Source organism: Balaenoptera musculus, chromosome 4 (assembly GCF_009873245.2).
Source record: "Balaenoptera musculus isolate JJ_BM4_2016_0621 chromosome 4, mBalMus1.pri.v3, whole genome shotgun sequence".
Classification (NCBI taxonomy): Eukaryota; Metazoa; Chordata; class Mammalia; order Artiodactyla; family Balaenopteridae; genus Balaenoptera; species Balaenoptera musculus.
In genome coordinates, this window is record NC_045788.1 from 62,494,220 (window position 1) to 62,512,905 (window position 18,686).

General features: G+C 37.0%; 1 protein-coding gene across 1 annotated transcript in view; it reads left to right on the forward strand.

The window, feature by feature from the left end:
• The window catches only part of VPS8 (VPS8 subunit of CORVET complex), a 280,105-nt gene that overhangs the window by 213,611 nt on the left and 47,808 nt on the right, over positions 1–18,686 (forward strand). Inside the window, exon 46 of the mRNA XM_036850709.1 lies at positions 16,015–16,068. Within this exon, the coding sequence (XP_036706604.1) occupies positions 16,015–16,068 (54 nt within the window). The remainder of the gene's footprint in view (positions 1–16,014; positions 16,069–18,686) is intronic.

Below are 18,686 nucleotides of genomic sequence, written 5' to 3' on the forward strand. Positions count from 1 at the left end.
AAAAGAAATGAATGACTGTGAACTACAGAACAACTTCAACTAGCAAAATATACATGTAATTGGAGTTCTGGAAGAAGTAGGGGAAGGGATAGAACAGAAAAACTATTTGAAGAAACTTAATACAGAGTTCCAGTTCCAATAAGGGCAGGGCAGCCTGTGTTGGACGACCCTTCTGCCAGTAACAATTATATAGACAAAGTATTGTTTAGAGAGCAACCAGAAGCAGGCAGAAACTTTAGAGAACACAAACCTTGAAATAAGGGAAGCAAACTAGAGGAGCTCTACACTTAACGAGTTTTTTTTCCTTTATCACACATTTCAGTTTGCCTTGGAGAACTGGAGAAAAAGAGCTTATAGTAGTATTCTTATTGGATGAAGAAACAGAGTTCAAGACTACCAAAGCAGTTGTAAATTGAGAGAGGCCATCTCAAGGAAGGAAGCCAGGGAGGAGGGAGCTCTAAATTCTTTTTACAGGTTTCTAAGTTGCACATACACAAACAATGCTTCAAGAAACCATGCAGAAAGTAGCATCAGGAGGACTAAAGCGCTGAGCAGAGATATCAGCAAGTGCACAGTGCTGAATTTGAGTGCAAGCCCTGCCAAATTTGAGGGAATGATAAACATCTCAGGTTTTGTATTGAAACTGCAGAAGGACCATGCCTTAGGACTAAGGGCCACCCTAAGACTAAGGGCAAAAGTAAAATAAATCCTTTCTAACAAAGCCAAAGGCCAAACTATTATAGGATCAGTAGGAAGAAGGAAAATATAACCTAAAATCAAGAGAAAAACATCAATAGAAGCAGATCTATGGATGACCTAGATATTAGAATTGGGAATCAAGGACTTTAAAATAGAAATTATAAATAAATTAAAGGATTTAGAGGAAAAAGATCAGCAGAATGATTGGATACATAGGGAATTCTCAGCAGATAAATGGAAACTATAAAATAAAATAAAACCAAATGTAAATTCTAGAGTTAAAAAAATAAGATGAAAATTTCATTAGGTATCAACAGCATTTTTAACAGAGACAAATGTTATCTGTATATTTGGAGACAGTTCAATAGAAATAATCCTAATGGAAGCACAGAGACTAAAAGGGTTGAAAATAAGTGAAGAAAGCTCTCAGTAACCTGTGAAACGATATCAAGAAGTCCTAATGTATGTATCACTGGCGAGGAGAGAGAGAGAAGTGGAGGGGGGGACTGAAAATTTCCCACATTTGGTGAAAAACATTAACCCGTATGTCCAAAAACTCAGCAAACTGCTAGTGGGATAAGTACAAAGAAAACCACACTCAGACACATCTTGGTCAAACTGCCAAAACCAAAGATAAAGAGGAAATCTTAAAAGCAGCCAAAGATAAGACAATAATAAGAATGATTTCTCATAAAAAGGAGGTGGGGAGGAGAGGCCAAGTGACAATAAATGGCATCTTTAAAGTACTAAAGAACGGTAATACGGTGCTTATATTGTATGTTATATAACATTCCCAGTGTGGTCTAGCGCAGCATCCCATAATCAAATGCTTACGTGGGATAAATAAAGACTATAAATAGCCTCACTTCAGGTCAGGTTTTGATGTCAGATAACTTTTGGTGCCAAAAGTTTTTAAAAAGTACTTTTGATTTCAGAGCTTTTTGGATTTTAGAATTATAATAAAAGGATTTGTGGATATATTTTACTTGTCAGGAGGAGAACTGGCAATATATATTTATAAATGTCTACATTCTTAGAAGTAGGGACTTAGAAGAATCTGTGCAATGAAAGTAACACATGAAGAGTGTATACCGAGTATTACACAAGGATGTTTATGACAGCATTTTTTAAATAATTAAAAAAATTGAAAACAACCTAAATGTCCCAATAGTTTCCTAATACTTGGTTAAATTAGTTATGGTATATGTATACAATGAATGGACTGCTTTATAGCCATGAAAAAGCATGTTGTCAGAGAACATTGATATGGTGAAATAAACTCTCAATATGTTACATGAAAAGATCACAAAGCTGTGTGATTCCAAATGTTAATAGTAGTTATTGCTGTGTGGTTGGATTGTCATTTTTATTTGCTTTATTTTGCACTTTTGTATTTCTAAATTTCCATTCATGAACAGTATTCCTTTGGTAATCAGAAAAATCAAGGCTTGTTTTTAAAAAAGCAAGGTGATAAGAAAGATATTCCTATTGCTATTAAACTTCAGATCAGATTGCTTCTCTAAGTTAGGAATCACTTTATTAACAAAGGTCACAAAAGTTTAGCATTATTAAGGCCTTGGCTTAATATATCATCCATATCCCGAGATCTAGTGTTCTGCACACCTGGATTTAAAGTGTCTTTTAAGCTGCATTGCCTGAGGCATTTCCAGAAGGAATCCTTTTAAACGAAAAATAAGACCTTTCGTAAGTGATGCTGAACCATTTCTGTTACCACTTCAAACACTCTCTGACTTAATCTCCAGAGAACAGCGTTCTCAGATAAATTGTCCAGCACCACGTGTAGTTTTTGGCTTGTTTTAAAAAGTCTGTAGATCCTTTTATGAGTTCATTTTTTTTTTAAGCTTAAATATCTACTTTGCTTTGAAATCTATTTTCTCCCTTTTCAAAAAGAGCATACCAGGAGTTAAAATTGGATCACATTCAGCAAACTACATCATACATCTGGAGTAAATTCCAGAGTATTAATGTCATTGTATGTTAAAGGAAAGACTTTCAAGTCTAATTTTTGCAGACCTGCTAAATCTTAAAGGACAGTCTGGATAGCCAGCAGTTTGATCCCTGAGCTGAGGTATGTTTTGTAAAGTTATTCTGAAAGTCAGAGGGGAAAGGCATAAAAGACTGCAGCATGGTCCTGTTTGAATGGATTGATGCCACAGTGATAGGAAATGTCTTTATCATTATATACTGTAGGCTGTTAGAATTAAACTGTTAGAATTGGAACAGGCTTGAGAACTTGAGTCCAGTTGCTCTCCCAGTACTCATATCTCTTCTACATCATTGTAGATAGATAGTATCTAGTATCTATTGAGCTACATGTAATAATTATTTTTCCTTATAAGTTAATAAGTAGATATTCTGATTTCATATCTTAGTCTCTGTGTACTTAATATTTGCTAGAATTCACTGCTGAAACCATGTGAACTTGGAGTTTTCTTTGTGGGAAGCTTTGATAAAAAATTCAATTTCTTTAATAAATATAGGGCTATTCATATTTTCTTTTTGATCTTGGGTCCATTTTTATAAGTTGTTTTTAAGGAAGTGTCATTTTCATTTATCAAATTTATTGGCATGAAATTATTCTTAATAGGCTCCTACTGCCTTTTTCTCTTTCTTTTTTTCAACATATTTATTGGAGTATAACTGCTTTACAATGGTGTGTTAGTTTCTGCTGTATAACAAAGTGAATCAGCTATACATATACATATATCCCCATATACCCTCCCTCATGTGTCTTCCTCCCGCCCTCCCTATCCCACCCCTCTAGGTGGTCACAAAGCACCGAACTGATCTCCTTGTGCTATGCGGCTGCTTCCTACTAGCTATCTGTTTTACATTTGGTAGTGTATATATGTCCATGCCACTCTCTCACTTCATCCCAGCTTACCCTTCCCCCTCCCCATGTCCTCAAGTCCATTCTCTACGTCTGCATCTTTATTCCTGTCCTGCCCCTAGATTCTTCAGAAACTTTTTTTTTTCCTTAGATTCCATATATATGTGTTAGCATACGGTATTTGTTTTTCTCTTTCTGACTTACCTCACTCCGCATGACAGACTCTAGGTCCATCCACCTCACTACAAATAACTTAATTTTGTTTCTTTTTATGGCTGAGTAATATTCCATTGTATTTATGTGCCACATCTTCTTTATCCATTCATCTGTCAATGGACATTCAAGTTGGTTCCATGTCCTGGCTATTGTAAATAGTGCTGCAGTGAACACTGGGGTGCATGTCTCTTTTTTATTATTATCATTATTATTATTTTTTAACATCTTTATTGGAGTATAGTTGCTTTACAATGGTGTGTTGGTTTCTGCTTTATAACAAAGTGAATCAGCTATACATATACATATGTCCCCATATCTCCTCCCTCTTGCGTCTCCCTCCCACCCTCCCTATCCCACCCCTCTAGGTGGTCACAAAGCACTGAGCTGATCTTCCTGTGCTATGCAGCTGCTTCCCACTAGCTGTTTTACATTTGGTAGTATATATATGTCCATGCCACTCTCTCACTTCATCTCAGCTTACCCTTCCCCTCCCCTTGTCCTCAAATCCATTCTCTAGTAGGTCGCATCTTTATTCCCATCCTGCCCCTAGGTTCTTCATGACCATTTTTTTTTCTTAGATTCCATATATATGTGTTAGCATACAGTATTTGTTTTTCTCTTTCTGACTTACTTCACTCTGTATGACAGACTCTAGGTCCATCCACCTCACTACAAATAACTCAATTTCGTTTCTTTTTATGGCTGAGTAATATTCCATTGTATAGATGTGCCACATCTTCTTTACCCATTCATCTGTCGATGGACACTTAGGTTGCTTCCATGTCCTGGCTATTGTAAATAGAGCTGCAGTGAACATTGTGGTACATGACTCTTTTTGAATTATGGTTTCCTCACGGTATATGCCCAGTAGTGGGATTGCTGGGTCGTATGGTAGTTCTATTTTTAGTTTTTTAAGGAACCTCCATACTGTTCTCCATAGTGGCTGTATCAGTTTACATTCTCACCAACAGTGCAAGAGGGTTCCCTTTTCTCCACACCCTCTCCAGCATTTATTGTTTGTAGCTTTTTTGATGATGGCCATTCTGACTGGTGTGAGGTGATATCTCATTGTAGTTTTGATTTGCATTTCTCTAATGATTAATGATGTTGAGCATTCTTTCATGTGTTTGTTGTCAATCTGTATATCTTCTTTGGAGAAATGTCTGTTTAGGTCTTCTGCCCATTTTTTGATTGGGTTGTTTGTTTTCTTGATATTCAGCTGCATGAGCTGCCTGTAAATTTTGGAGATTCATCCTTTGTCAGTTGCTTCATTTGCAAATATTTTCTCCCATTCTGAGGGTTGCCTTTTTGTCTTGTTTATACTTTCCTTTGCTGTGCAATAGCTTTTAAGTTTCATTAGGTCCCATTTGTTTATTTTTGTTTTTATTTCCATTTCTCTAGGAGGTGGGTCAAAAAGGATCCTGCTGTGATTTATGTCATAGAGTGTTCTGCCTATGTTTTCCTCTAAGAGTTTTATAGTGTCTGGCCTTACATTTAGGTTCTTAATCCATTTTATTTCTGTATATGGTGTTAGGGAGTGTTCTAATTTCATTCTTTTACATGTAGCTGTCCAGTTTTCCCAGCACCACTTATTGAAGAGGCTGTCTTTTCTCCATTGTATATTCTTGCCTCCTTTATCAAAGATAAGGTGACCATATGTGCATGGGTTTATCTCTGAGCTTTCTATCCTGTTCCATTGATCTATATTTCTGTTTTTGTGCCAGTACCATACTGTCTTGATTACTGTAGCTTTGTAGTATAGTCTGAAGTCAGGGAACCTGATTGCTCCAGCTCCGTTTTTCTTTCTCAAGATCGCTTTGGCTATTCGGGGTCTTTTGTGTTTCCATACAAACTGTGAAATTTTTTGTTCTAGTTCTGTGAAAAATGCCATTGGTAGTTTGATAGGGATTGCATTGAATCTGTAGATTGCTTTGGATAGTATAGTCATTTTCACAATGTTGATTCTTCTGATCCAAGAACATGGTATATCTCTCCATCTATTTGTATCATCTTTAATTTTTTTCATCAGTGTCATAGTTTTCTGCATACAGGAGTTTTGTCTCCTTAGGTAGGTTTATTCCTAGGTATTTTATTCTTTTTGTTGTGGTGGTAAATGGGAGTGTTTCCTTAATTTCACATTCAGATTTTTCATCATTAGTGTATAGGAATGCAAGAGATTTCTGTGCATTAATTTTTCTACTTTACCAAATTCATTGATTAGTGCTAGTAGTTTTCTGGTAGCATCTTTAGGATTCTCTATGTGTAGTATCATGTCATCTGCAAACAGTGACAGCTTTACTGCTTTTCCGATTTGGATTCCTTTTATTTCTGTTTCCCTCTGATTGCTGTGGCTAAAACTTCCAAAACAATGTTGAATAATAATGATGAGAGTGGGCAACCAAGTCTTGTTCCTGATCTTAGTGGAAATGGTTTCAGTTTTTCACCATTGAGGATGATGTTGGCTGTGGGTTTGTCATATATGGCCTTTATTATGTTGAGGTAAGTTCCCTCTATGCCTTCTTACTGGAGGGTTTTTATCATAAAGGGGTGTTGAATTTTGTCGAAAGCTTTTTCTGCATCTATTGAGATGATCATATGGTTTTTATTCTTCAGTTTGTTAATATGGTGTATCACATTGATTGATTTGTGTATATTGAAGAATCCTTGCATTCCTGGAATAAACCCCACTTGATCATGGTGTATGATCCTTTTAATGTGCTGTTGGATTCTGTTTGCTAGTATTTGTTGAGGGGTTTTGCATCTGTGTTCATCAGTGATATTGGCCTGTAGTTTTCTTTCTTTGTGACATATTTGTCTGGTTTTGGTATCAGGGTGATGGTGGCCTCATAGAGTCAGTTTGGGAGTGTTCCTCCCTCTGCTATATTTTGGAAGAGTTTGAAAGGATAGGTGTTAGCTCTTCTCTAAATGTTTTATAGATTTCGCCTGTGAAACCATCTGGTCATGGGCTTTTGTTTGTTGAGAAGATTTTTAATCACAGTTTCAATTTCAGTGCTTGTGATTGGTCTGTTTATATTTTCTATTTTCTTCCTGATTCAGACTCGGAAAGGTTGTGCTTTTCTAAGAATGTGTCCATTTCTTCCAGGTTGTCCATTTTATTGGCATATAGTTGCTTGTAGTAATCTCTCATGATCCTTTGTATTTCTGCAGTGTCAGTTGTTACTTCTCCTTTTTCATTTCTAATTCTATTGATTTGAATCTTCTCCCTTTTTTTCTTGATGAGTCTGGCTAATGGTTTATCAATTTTGTTTATCTTCTCAAAGAACCAGCTTTTAGTTTTATTGATCTTTCTTATTGTTTCCTTCATTTCTTTTTCATTGATTTCTGATCTGATCTTTATGATTTCTTTCCTTCTGCTAACTTTGGAGGTTTTTTGTTCTTCTTTCTCTAATTGCTTTAGGTGTAAGGTTAGGTTGTTTATTTGAGATGTTTATTGTTTCTTAATGTAGGATTGTATTGCTATAAGTTTCCCTCTTAGAAGTGCTTTTGCTGCATCCCATAGGTTTTGGGTCGTTGTGTTTTCATTGTCATTTGTTTCTAGGTATTTTTTAATTTCCTCTTTGATTTCTTCAGTGATCTCTTGGTTATTCAGTAGTGTATTGTTTAGCCTCCATGTGTTTGTATTTTTTACACATTTTTTCCTGTAATTGATATCTAGTCTCATAGCGTTGTGGTCGGAAAAGATACTTGATACAATTTCAATTTTCTTAAATTTACCAAGGCTTGATTTGTGACCCAAGATATGATCTATCCTGGAGAATGTTCCATGAGCACTTGAGAAGAAAGTGTATTCTGTTGTTTTGGGATGGAATATCCTATAAATATCAATTAAGTCCATTCTGTTTTAATATCTCATTTAAAGCTTGTGTTTTCTATTTATTTTTATTTTGGATGATCTGTCCATTGGTGAGAGTGGGGTGTTAAAGTCCCCTAATATGATTGTGTTATTGTTGATTTCCCCTTTTATGGCTGTTAGCATTTGCTTTATGTATTGAGGTGCTCCTATGTTGGGTGCATAGATATTTACAATTGTTATATCTTCTTCTTGGATTGATCCCTTGATCATTATGTAGTGTCTTTCTTTGTCTCTTGCAATAGTCTTTATTGAAAGTCTATTTTGTCTGATATGAGGATGCTACTCCAGCTTTCTTTTGATTTTCATTTGCATGGAATATCATTTTCCATCCCCTCACTTTCAGTCTGTATGTGTCCCTAGGTCTGAAGTGGCTCTCTTGTAGACAGCATATGTACAGGTCTTGTTTTTGTATCCATTCGCCAGTCTGTGTCTTTTGGTTGGAGCATTTAAACCATTTACATTTAAGGTAATTTTCAATATGTGTGTTCCTATTACCATTTTCTTAATTGTTTGGGTTTGTTATTGTAGGTCTTTTCCTTCTCTTGTGTTCCCTGCCTAGAGAAGTTCCTTTAGCATTTGTTTGTAAAGCTGGTTGGTGGTGCTGAATTCTCTTAGCTTTTTGCTTGTGTGTAAAGTTTTTAATTCTTCGTCGAATCTGAATGAGATTCTTGCTGGGTAGAGTAATCTTGGTTGTAGGTTTTTCCCTTTCATCTCTTTAAATATGTCCTGCCACTCCCTTCTGGCCTTGCAGAGTTTCTGCTGACAGATCAGCTGTTAACATTATGGGGATTCCTTTGTATGTTATTTGTTGTTTTTCCCTTGCTGCTTTTTTTTTAAAATTTATTATTTATTTATATTTATTTTTGGCTGTGTGTGGGTCTTCGTTTCTGTGCGAGGGCCTTTCTCTAGTCGTGGCAAGCGGGGGCCACTTTTCATTGCGGTGCACAGGCCTCTCACTATCGTGGCCTCTCTTGTTGTGGAGCACAGGCTCCAGACGCACAGGCTCAGTAATTGTGGCTCACGGGCCCAGTTGCTCCGCGGCAATGTTGGATCTCCCAGACCAGGGGCTGGAACCTGTGTCCCCTACATTAGCAGGCAGATTCTCAACCACTGCGCCACCAGGGAAGCCCTTCCTTGCTGCTTTTAATATTTTTTCTTTGGTGTTTAATTTTTGATAGTTTGATATATAGTGTGTGTTGGCATGTTTCTCCTTGGATTTATCCTGTATGGACTCTCTGCACTTCCTGGACTTGATTAATTATTTCGTTTCCCATATTAGGGAAGTGTTTCAACTATAATCTCTTCAAATATTTTCTCAGTCCCTTCCTTTTTCTCTTCTTCTTCTGGGACCCCTATAATTCGAATGTTGGTGCATGTTAATGTTGTCCCCAGAGGTCTGTGAGACTATCCTCAATTCTTTCATTCTTTTTTCTTTATTCTGCTCTGCAGTAGTTATTTCCACTATTTTGTCTTCCAGGTCACTTATCCATTCTTCTGCCTCAGTTATTCTGCTATTGTTTCCTTCTAGAGCATTTTTAATTTCCTTTATTGTGTTGTTCATCTCTGTTTGTTTGCTCGTTAGTTTTTCCAGGTCCTTGTTAAACGTTTCTTGTATTTTCTCCATTCCATTTCCAAGATTTTGGATCATCTTTACTATCATTATTCTGAAATCTTTTTCAGGTAGACTGCCTATTTCCTCTTCATTTGTTTGGTCTGGTGGGTTTTTACCTTGCTCCTTCATCTGCTGTGTGTTTTTCTCTCTTCTCATTTTGCTTAACTTACTGTGTTTGGGGTCTCCTTTTCACAGGCTGCAGGTTTGTAGTTCCTGTTGTTTTTGGTGTCTGCCCCCAGTGGGTAAGGTTGGTTCAGTAGGTTGTGTAGCCTTCCTGGTGGAGGAGGTTAAAGGAGAAGCTGATTAGGGCGCTCTGGCTCACGCAGGCCAGGGGGAGGAATGGGTACGGACTGCAGGGTGAGCCTGAGGCTGCAGAGGCCAGCTTGACATTGCAACAGTCTGAGGCATGCCATGTAGCACACTGTTTTGATTACTGTAGCTCTGTAGTAAGTTTCAAAATCAGGAAATGTGAGACCTCCAACTTTTTTCTTTTTTAAGATTGTTTTTGCTACTCAGGGTCCCTTGAGATTGCTTATAAATTTTACGTTGGATTTTTCTATTTCTGCATAAAATGCCATTGCAGTTGATAGGGATTGCATTGAATCTATAGGTTACTTTGGGTAGTATGGACATCTTCACAATATTTAGTCTTCCTATCCATGAACACAGGGTGTTTTTCTATTTATCTTCATCTTCTTTAATTTCTTTCAGCAATATTTTGTAGTTTTCAGTGTGTAAGTCTTTTGCCTCCTTACTTATGTTTATTCCTAAATATTTTATTCTTCTTGGTGCTGTAGTAAATAGATTTGTTTTCTTAATTTACTTTTTGGGTTATTTGTTGTTGGTTTATCAGAACACCACTGATTTTTGTACTTTTTTTATATCCTGCTACTTTGCTTAATTTGTTTAGTAGTTCTAATACCTTTTTCTGTGGAATATAAATTTAGAGTTTTCTACATATAAGAGCATACCATCTGTAAACAGAGATAGTTTTACTTGGTTTTTTTCCCACTTTAATGCCTTTTATTCTTCTTGCCGAATTGCTCTGGCTAGGACTCCCAACACTATGTTGAATAGAATTAGTAAAAGCAGGCATTCTTGTCTTATTTCTGATCTTAGAGGAAATGCTTTCAGTCTTTCTCCATTGAGTATGATGTAAGCTGCTTTTTTAAATATAGGCTTTATGTTAATGTAGTTTCCTTCTAATTCTAGTTTGTTGAGTGTTTTTATCATGAAAAGGTGCTGAGTTTTGCCAGATGATTTTTTCTGAATCAGTTAATATGATCATGCAGTTTTTCCCCTTAATTCTGTTAATGTGGTATATTTCATTTATTTATTTGTGTATGTTGAACCCTCCTTGCATCCCATGAATCCCACTTGATCATGATACATGAACCTTATAATGTGCTATTGAATTCAGTTTGCTAGTATTTTGTTGTTGATTTTTCCATCTGTATTCATCAGGGATATTTCTCAGGTTAATGCTGACCTCCTAATGAGTTCCCTCCTCTTCAGTTTTTTGGGAGACTTGGAGAAGGATTGGCATTAATTCTCCTTCAAATGTTTGGTAGAATTCACCAATGAAACTATCTGGTCCTGGGCTTTTCTTTGTTGGGAAGTTTTTTATTACTGATTCAGTTTTCTTAATAGTGATTGGCCTATTCAGATCTTGTTTCTTCATGATTATGGGTGTTTTTAAAAAGGATCTAATTTCCTTTTGATTTCTTCTTTGATCCAAGTGTTATTTGGAAGTGTGTAAGTTCCTAAATATTTGAGAATTTTTCCAGAAATCTTTCTGTTATTGATATCTAATTTATTTCTATTATAGTCAGAGAACATTCTTTGTATGACTTGAATTCTTCGAAATTAATTGAAAATTGTTATTGCCAGAAGATAATCTATGTTGGTAAATGGTCCAGGCATACCTCATTTAATTGTGCTTTTCTTTATTGCACCTTGCAGATATTGCATTTTTTTTTTTTACAAATTGAAGGTTTGTGGCAACCTTGCATCAAGCGAGTCTTTTGGCACCATTTTTCCAACATCATTTGCTTATTTTGCATCTCTGTGCCACATTTTGGTTATTCTCGCAGTATTTCAAACTTTTTATTATTATTTGCATGGTGATCTGTGATCAGTGATCTTTGGTGTTACTATTGTAATTGTTTGGGGTGCCACAAACTGCAGTCACGTAAGATGGCAAACTTAATCGATAAATGTGTGTGTTCTGACTGTTCCACCTACCAGCTGTTCCCCTGTCTCTTTCCCTCTCCTTGGGCCTCCCTATTCCCTGAGAAACAATAATTTTGAAGTTAGGCCAGTTGATAACCCTACAGTGGCCTCTAAGTGTTCAAGTGAAAGGAAGAGTCACACATCTCTCACTTTAAATCAGAAGCTAGAAATGATTAAGCTTAGTGAGAAAGTCTTGTCAAAAGCCAAGATAGGTCAGAAGCTAGTCCTCTTGTGCCAAACAGTTATCCAGGTTGTGAATAAAAAGTAAAAGTTCTTAAAGGAAATTAAAAGCACTACTTCAGTGAACATACAAATGATAAGAAAGCAAAATAGCCTTATGGTTCATGTGGAGAAAGTTTTAGTGGTCTGGATAGAAGATCAAATCAGCCATAAAATTCCCTTAAGCCAAAGCTTAATCCAGAGCAAGGTCCTAGTTGTCTTCAATTCTGTGAAGGCTGAGAGAGGTGAGGAAGCTGAAGTAGAAAAGTTTGAATTTAGCAGAGGTTGGTTCATGAAGTGTAAGGAAAGAAGCCATAATGTAAGAGTGTAAGGTGAAGCAGAAAGTGCTGGTGTAGAAGCAGCAGCAAGTTATTCAGAAGATCTAGCTAAGGTAATTTTTCAACGTAGACAAAAACAGCCTTAATATTAGAAGAAGATGCCTTGCCTTCTAGGACTTTCATAGCTAGAAAGGAGAAGTCAGTGCCTAGCTTCAAAGGACAGGCTGACTCTCTTGTTAGGGGCTAATGCAGCTGGTGACTTTAAGATGAAGCCATTGCTCATTTACCATTCCAAAAATCCTGGGGCCCTTAAGAATTATGCTAAATCTGCTCTGCCTGTGTTCTATAAATGGAACAAATCCTGGATGGCAGCACATCTGCTTACAACATGGTTTACTGAATATTTTAAGCCCATTGTTGAGACATACTGCTCAGAAAAAAAGTTTCCTTTGAAAAATATTACTGCTCACTGACAATGCACCTGGTCACCTAAGGACTCTGATGGAGATGTACAACAAGATGAATGTTGTTTTCATGCCTGCTAATACAATATCCATTCTGCAGCCCATGGATCAAGGAGTAATTTTGACTTTTAAGTCTTATTATGCAAGAAATACATTTCATAAGGCTATAGCCGCCAAAGGTAGTGATTCCACTGATGGATCTGAGCAAAGTCAATTGAAAACATTCTGGAAAGGATGCACCATTCTAGATGCCATTAAGAACATTGGTGATTTATGAGAAGAGGTTAAGATATCAACATTAACAGGAGTTGGGAAGAAGTTGATTCCAGCCCTCATGGATAACTTGGAGGGGTTCAAGACTTCAGTGGAGGAAGTAACTGCAGATGTGTTGGAAATAGCAAGAGAAGTAGAAGTGAAGCCTGAAGATGTGACTGAGTTGCTGCAATCTCATGATAAAACTTGAACAGATGAGGAGTTGCTTCTTATGAATGAACAAAGAAAGTGGTTTCTTGAGGTGGAATCTACTCCTGGTGAAATGCTGTGAAGATTGTTGAAATGACAACAAAGGATTTATATTACATAAACATATAAAGCAGCAACAAGGTTTGAGGGGATTGACTCCAGTTTTGAAAGAAGTTCTACTGTGGGTAAAATGCTTTCAAACAGCATTGCGTGTTACAGAGAAATCGTTCGTGAAAGGAAGAGTCAGTTGATGGGGCAAAGTTCATCGTTGCCTTATTTTAAGAAACTGCCACGGCCACCCCAGCCTTCAGCAGCCACCACCTGATCAGTCAGCAGCCATCACCGTGGAGGCAAGACCCTCCACCAGCCAAAAAATTATGACTTGCTGAAGGCTCACATGATAGTTAGCACTTTTTAGCAATAATGTATTTTTTAATTAAGATATGTACATTGTTTCTTTAGACACAATGCTCCTTAATAGACTACAGTATAGTGTAAACAACTTTTTTATACATCGGGAAACCAGAAAGTTTGTGTGACTTGCTTTATTGCAGTATTCACTTTAATGCAGTGGTCTGGAACTGAATTCGTAATATCTCTGAGGTATACCTGTACTTGAAAAGAATATGTATGTATTCTGCCTTTGTTGGGTGGAGGGTTCTGTCAATGTCCATATTCTATATCCTTCTTTAGTTTTTAAACTGAGATGTAATTGACATATGATATTGTGTAGTTTGAGGTGTTCCATGTGTTGGTTTGATACATTTATGTATTGCAGTATGATTACCACGATAGCCTTAGCTAACACCTTTATCATGTCAATAATTATCATTTCTTTTTTTGTGTAGAGAACAGTGAAGATCTAGTCTCTTAAGCACCTTTGAAGTTTATGATACAGTGTTGTTGACTATGATCACTATGTTGTGCCTTACATCTTCAGAACTTATTTCTCTACTAGTTGCAAGGTTATATACCCTTAAACAGCATCCCCCCAACTACCCCCATCTCGCAGCCCCTGGTAACCACCATTCTACTCTGTTTTTACGAGTTCAGTTTTTCTAAATTCCACATATGAGTGCTGCATACAGCATTTGTCCTTCTCTGTCTGATTTCTCTCACTTAGCATCCTTGAGGATGTCCTCAAGGTCCATCCATGTTGTTGCAGATGGCAAGATTTCCTTCTTTTATGGGTGAATAATATTTCTGTGTGTGTGTGTGTGTGTCTGTCTGTCTGTCTGTCTGTGTATATATTATCACATCTTCTTTATCTGTTCATCTTCTGATGGGTGCTTAGGTTGTTTCCATATCTTGGCTATTCTAAATAATGCTGCACTGAACACTGGTGGGCAGATATCTCTTCAAGATACTGATTTCAATTCCTTCTGGTATATACCCAGCTGTGGGATTGCTGGATGATATGGTAGTTCAGTTTTTTAAATTTTTTGAGGAACCGCCATACTGTTTTCCATAATAGCTGTACCCATCTACATTTCCACCAACAATATGTAAGGTTTCCCTTTCTCTACATCCTCACCAACATTTGTTATCTCTTGTCTTTTTTTAATAAAAGCCATCCTAACTGGTGTGAGGTGATACATCATTGTAGTTGTGATTTGCCTTTCCCTGATAAGTGATGTTGAGCATCTTTTCATGTACCTGTTATTCTTTTGTATATCTTCTTTGGAAAAATGTCTGTTCAGATCCTTTGCCCATTTTTTAAATTGATTATATCCTTTCTAATCTTCATATTTGTTCTTTCATTTTTGAGAGAGATATGGAAATCTCTGACTGTAAAATCTGTTTTTCCTTGCATTTCTATCAGTTTTATGTACTTTTTAAAATTACTATTTATTGGAGTATAGTTGCTTTACAATGTTGTGTTACTTTCTTCTGTACAGCAAAGTGAATCAGTTATATGTATACATATATCCCCTCTTTTTTGGATTTCCTTCCCATTTAGTTCACCACAGAGCATTGAGTAGAGTTCCCTGTGCTATACAGTAGGTTCTCATTCGTTATCTATTTTATACATAGTAGTGTATATATGTCAATCCCAATCTCCCAATTCATCCCACTCCCTCCTTCCCCCCTTGGTATCCGTAAGTTTGTTCTCTACATCTGTGTCTCTATTTCTGCTTTGCAAATAAGTTCACCTGTACCATTTTCTAGATTCCACATATGAGTGATATTATACGGTATTTGTTTTTCTCGTTCTGACTTACTTCACTCTGTATGACAGTCTCTAGGTCCATCCACATCTCTGCAAATGGCACAATTTCGTTCCTTTTTATGGCTGAGTAATGTATGTACCACATCTTCTTTATCTATTCCTCTGTTGATGGACACTTAGGATTAAGCTATTAGATGTGTAGACGTTTAGGATTGTTACGTCCTCCTGATGAATTGATTCCTTTATCATTATGCAATAATATATCCCTGGCAATAGTCTTTGCTCTGAAATCTAGTACTATCATGGTATATTTTTCCAGTCTTTTTGCTTTTAATCTATTTGTGCCTTTATATTTAAAGTATGTTTCTTGCAGGCAGCTTGTAGTTGGGTCTTGCTCTTTTATCTGACAATCTCTTTCAACCTTTCCTATATTTGAAGATCTTCCTATACCATCAGTCTTCTCTTCTTAGGGCTAAACATCCTTTTATTATGGTTTGGCTGATACTTTTTCTAAATCCTTCTATTATTATCAAACGCTTGTGCATGTTTTGCTTAAAAGGGACATTAGATCAGAAGGGATACTCTGAGTTGGTCTGTGCAAGACATGCTACTACATATCGTGTCAGTTGATTTCCATTGTCCACAGAGATCTGTGTCTATTAGGTTCCTCACCATTTGGCTAAAACCAATTTGGACCATCTTTTCTACTTTTCTTACCCTAATCACATTTTTTTCTTGGCTAACTACTGACTTTTTGATCTCCAGAGAAACTTCAAAGGGACTTAACAAAAAAATCTATTCATTGTTCCCCTGAAAATGTCTGTTTTATCTCAGTTACATGAATTCTAGTTGAATTATTTTAAGTATGGGTCAAATAAAGCTAGCCTATAACTAAGAAGATATCAAAAGGTTTGCCTTTTTTTTTTTTTTTTTTTAGGTAAAAATGTCCCCATCCTGTCATCCATCCAAAGGGGATCCTGCTGTTAAGAAGGTGAGTGAGTTTTAACGGCAAAAAGCCGACTTCCTCCTTCTGTGTATTTAGTCTCCTCTGTTGAACCATGTTCTCAAAATGAGTGATTTTAAATCATTTTAATGCGTCAAAGTTTCCTTCTGATTGGATGCCTTAAAGAGGTGTCACCAGGACTTGTTGGCTCTTCCAGAGAAGCCAAATGAGGGTTTGGGTCTAGCATCATTCTCCTGGCAACTAGGGACTTTCATTGTTCTAGAATTCCCGTCCTCTCTACCAGATGGGCATCCTGGTATCAGTGAGTGGTAGCAGATGAAAGGTATTCTAAGGATGAAAGGTACATAGTTTTTCTTAACAATGTACTTTCCCTCCAGATAGCTGTTCCTAAAGAAAACTGGTCTGAGGTATTAACATTTCAGCACATACCAGCTAAGTAAGACCTCAATAAATACTTGTGTGATAGAACTCTTATCTAGGCCATTTCAACCCTTGAATGTAACCTCTGTGGCACAGATAGGTTGTTTGTCTTTCAAGTAATTCTCAGATGATGTCAAAAGAACCACTAAAATCTTTTTCTTTATCCAACTGCAACAGTGCAGTTGAAATATAGCAAACAGATTGACATTTTTGCTGTTTTCTTTTACCATTTTTATTTCTCTGATAGTTGACTTGTCCCTGGTTGTAGGTGTGCTTTCCTTACCCTTTTTTATGATTTCAGCCAGCATCCGTGTTGGGGAAGGATTGTAGAACAAAAATAACACCTTGCTGGCTCTGTTGACTAACAGCAGGTTCTAGCTTCAAAGCGGTGTGCCAAAAATGGGTCCCTTTTCTCTGCCTTCAGAATCCCCTTTTCAAAGGAAAAAAAGAATAGAAACGAAATATGTTGTCTGAAAAGCCCTATAACGTGCTGCACGTGAAAACCTCTTTCACTCTTGTCAAGACAGCAAGGGCAGGCGAGACCACAGTGGTGATTGTTGCCACTCAGAACCATCACACCGTAACATGAGGAGCTGGAAAGGGCGTCAACCACTTAGTCGCACTCAGTAAACAAAGGAGGAAACTGGAATCCAGAGGGAAATTTTTTACCTCTCTCAAATGTTCCATAGGACACACTTCTACCATAGAGGTTAAAAACACGTGCTTTGGATTCAGTGATTGACTCATCTACTTTATCTGAATAACCTTGAGTAAGTCAGCCTCTCTGTTTCCTCCTCTGTAAAGTGATGATGCTCCTCTCAGAATTGCCCTAAAGATTAAATGAGAAACAATTTAAGTGCCTAACACTGTGTTTGACACATATTAAGTACTCAGTAAATTATAACACAAGTACTCAGCTGTTACTGAAACTAGTATTAAAACACAAGTCTCCCAACTCCTAGTCAGATGTCCTTTCATCTGTCCTTTATTATGCTACTTATATACTATTGTCCATTTAGCAAGTATTTCTTTATACTAGATAGTGAGCTAAGAAGCAGACTACAGAGATTAAAAATACAATCCCTGTTCTCAAGGATCTCAGCATTTAATTGGAAAGGTAGACAGGTTGCACTGACAGTTACCAGACTACTTGACACGTGCCATGCAGGGTGCACAGGGTGCTGCAGGAGTGTGGGGGAGAGGCCTGGTTTTGAAATGACTAAGCTCCTTTAGTACAACTCTTACATTCTTTATGGTAGAGAGTCCAGTGAAGAAACTTAAGAAATGGTTAGCTGCTCCCCTACAACTTTGTTACTAGATTGTAATGAAAGCAAATCCTACCATACTTAAAGACATTTATTAAATTAAGATCGTGAAAACATTTTATCCAGTCGACATATCATGAATACCTTTTATTTTAGCAATGAAGGTCCATTTCTAATATTTACCATTCTGATTAATAAGACATTGATTTCACCAATGGAAAATTTTTCTGCTGTCTTTTGAGCTAATGAGCAGAGTCTTAGGTGTCGGTCAATATATGAACAGCTTTTAGGAGCTGCCTTTGGAAGTTCATGTGAGCTGCAGTTTCTGAAATGTGGATTCTTGTTTAGAGCCACTGACCACCCCTGACCTGAAGCCTAAACTAATAGCACATACTTAATATTGCACTGTTTATGGTGTGTAGAATAACTTTAAAATATATATCATAACAGGTGCCTCTCCCAAACTAAGAGGTCAAGGAAGGCTTCCCAGTAGAGGTAAAGCTTGATCTAGCCTGGAAACACAAGGCAAAAGGTATTCCAGGCAGACATGGGTAAGCAAGGAAATGGAGGCAGTTCTGTTTTTCTTAAGTATGGGATCTTGCAGAAGCCTGGTGAAGTAAATGGGAGTCCAGATCGCAGAGCCCCAGTCTGTGAAGTTTGCTTTTTATCTCAAGGATAAGTGTTTCCATCAAACATGAGATTAGAGGCAGAAAGACCAATTAGAAGAAAAAAGATCCTAAGCCTATGCTGTGTTAATAGAATGAGAAGGTGAGATAGATTTAAGTCTTAGCCTTTTTATTCTCCCCACAAACCTTTTTGACACTGTGAGTTAGGTGTCCTTCCTTTTTTGAGCTCTCAGAGTACCCTGAACTAGTCCCTACAAACACACTTATCTGGCTGTGTTGAAATTGCCTCTTTGCTTTTATGTGTCCCCCATTAGACTCTCTGCTTCTTAAGGGC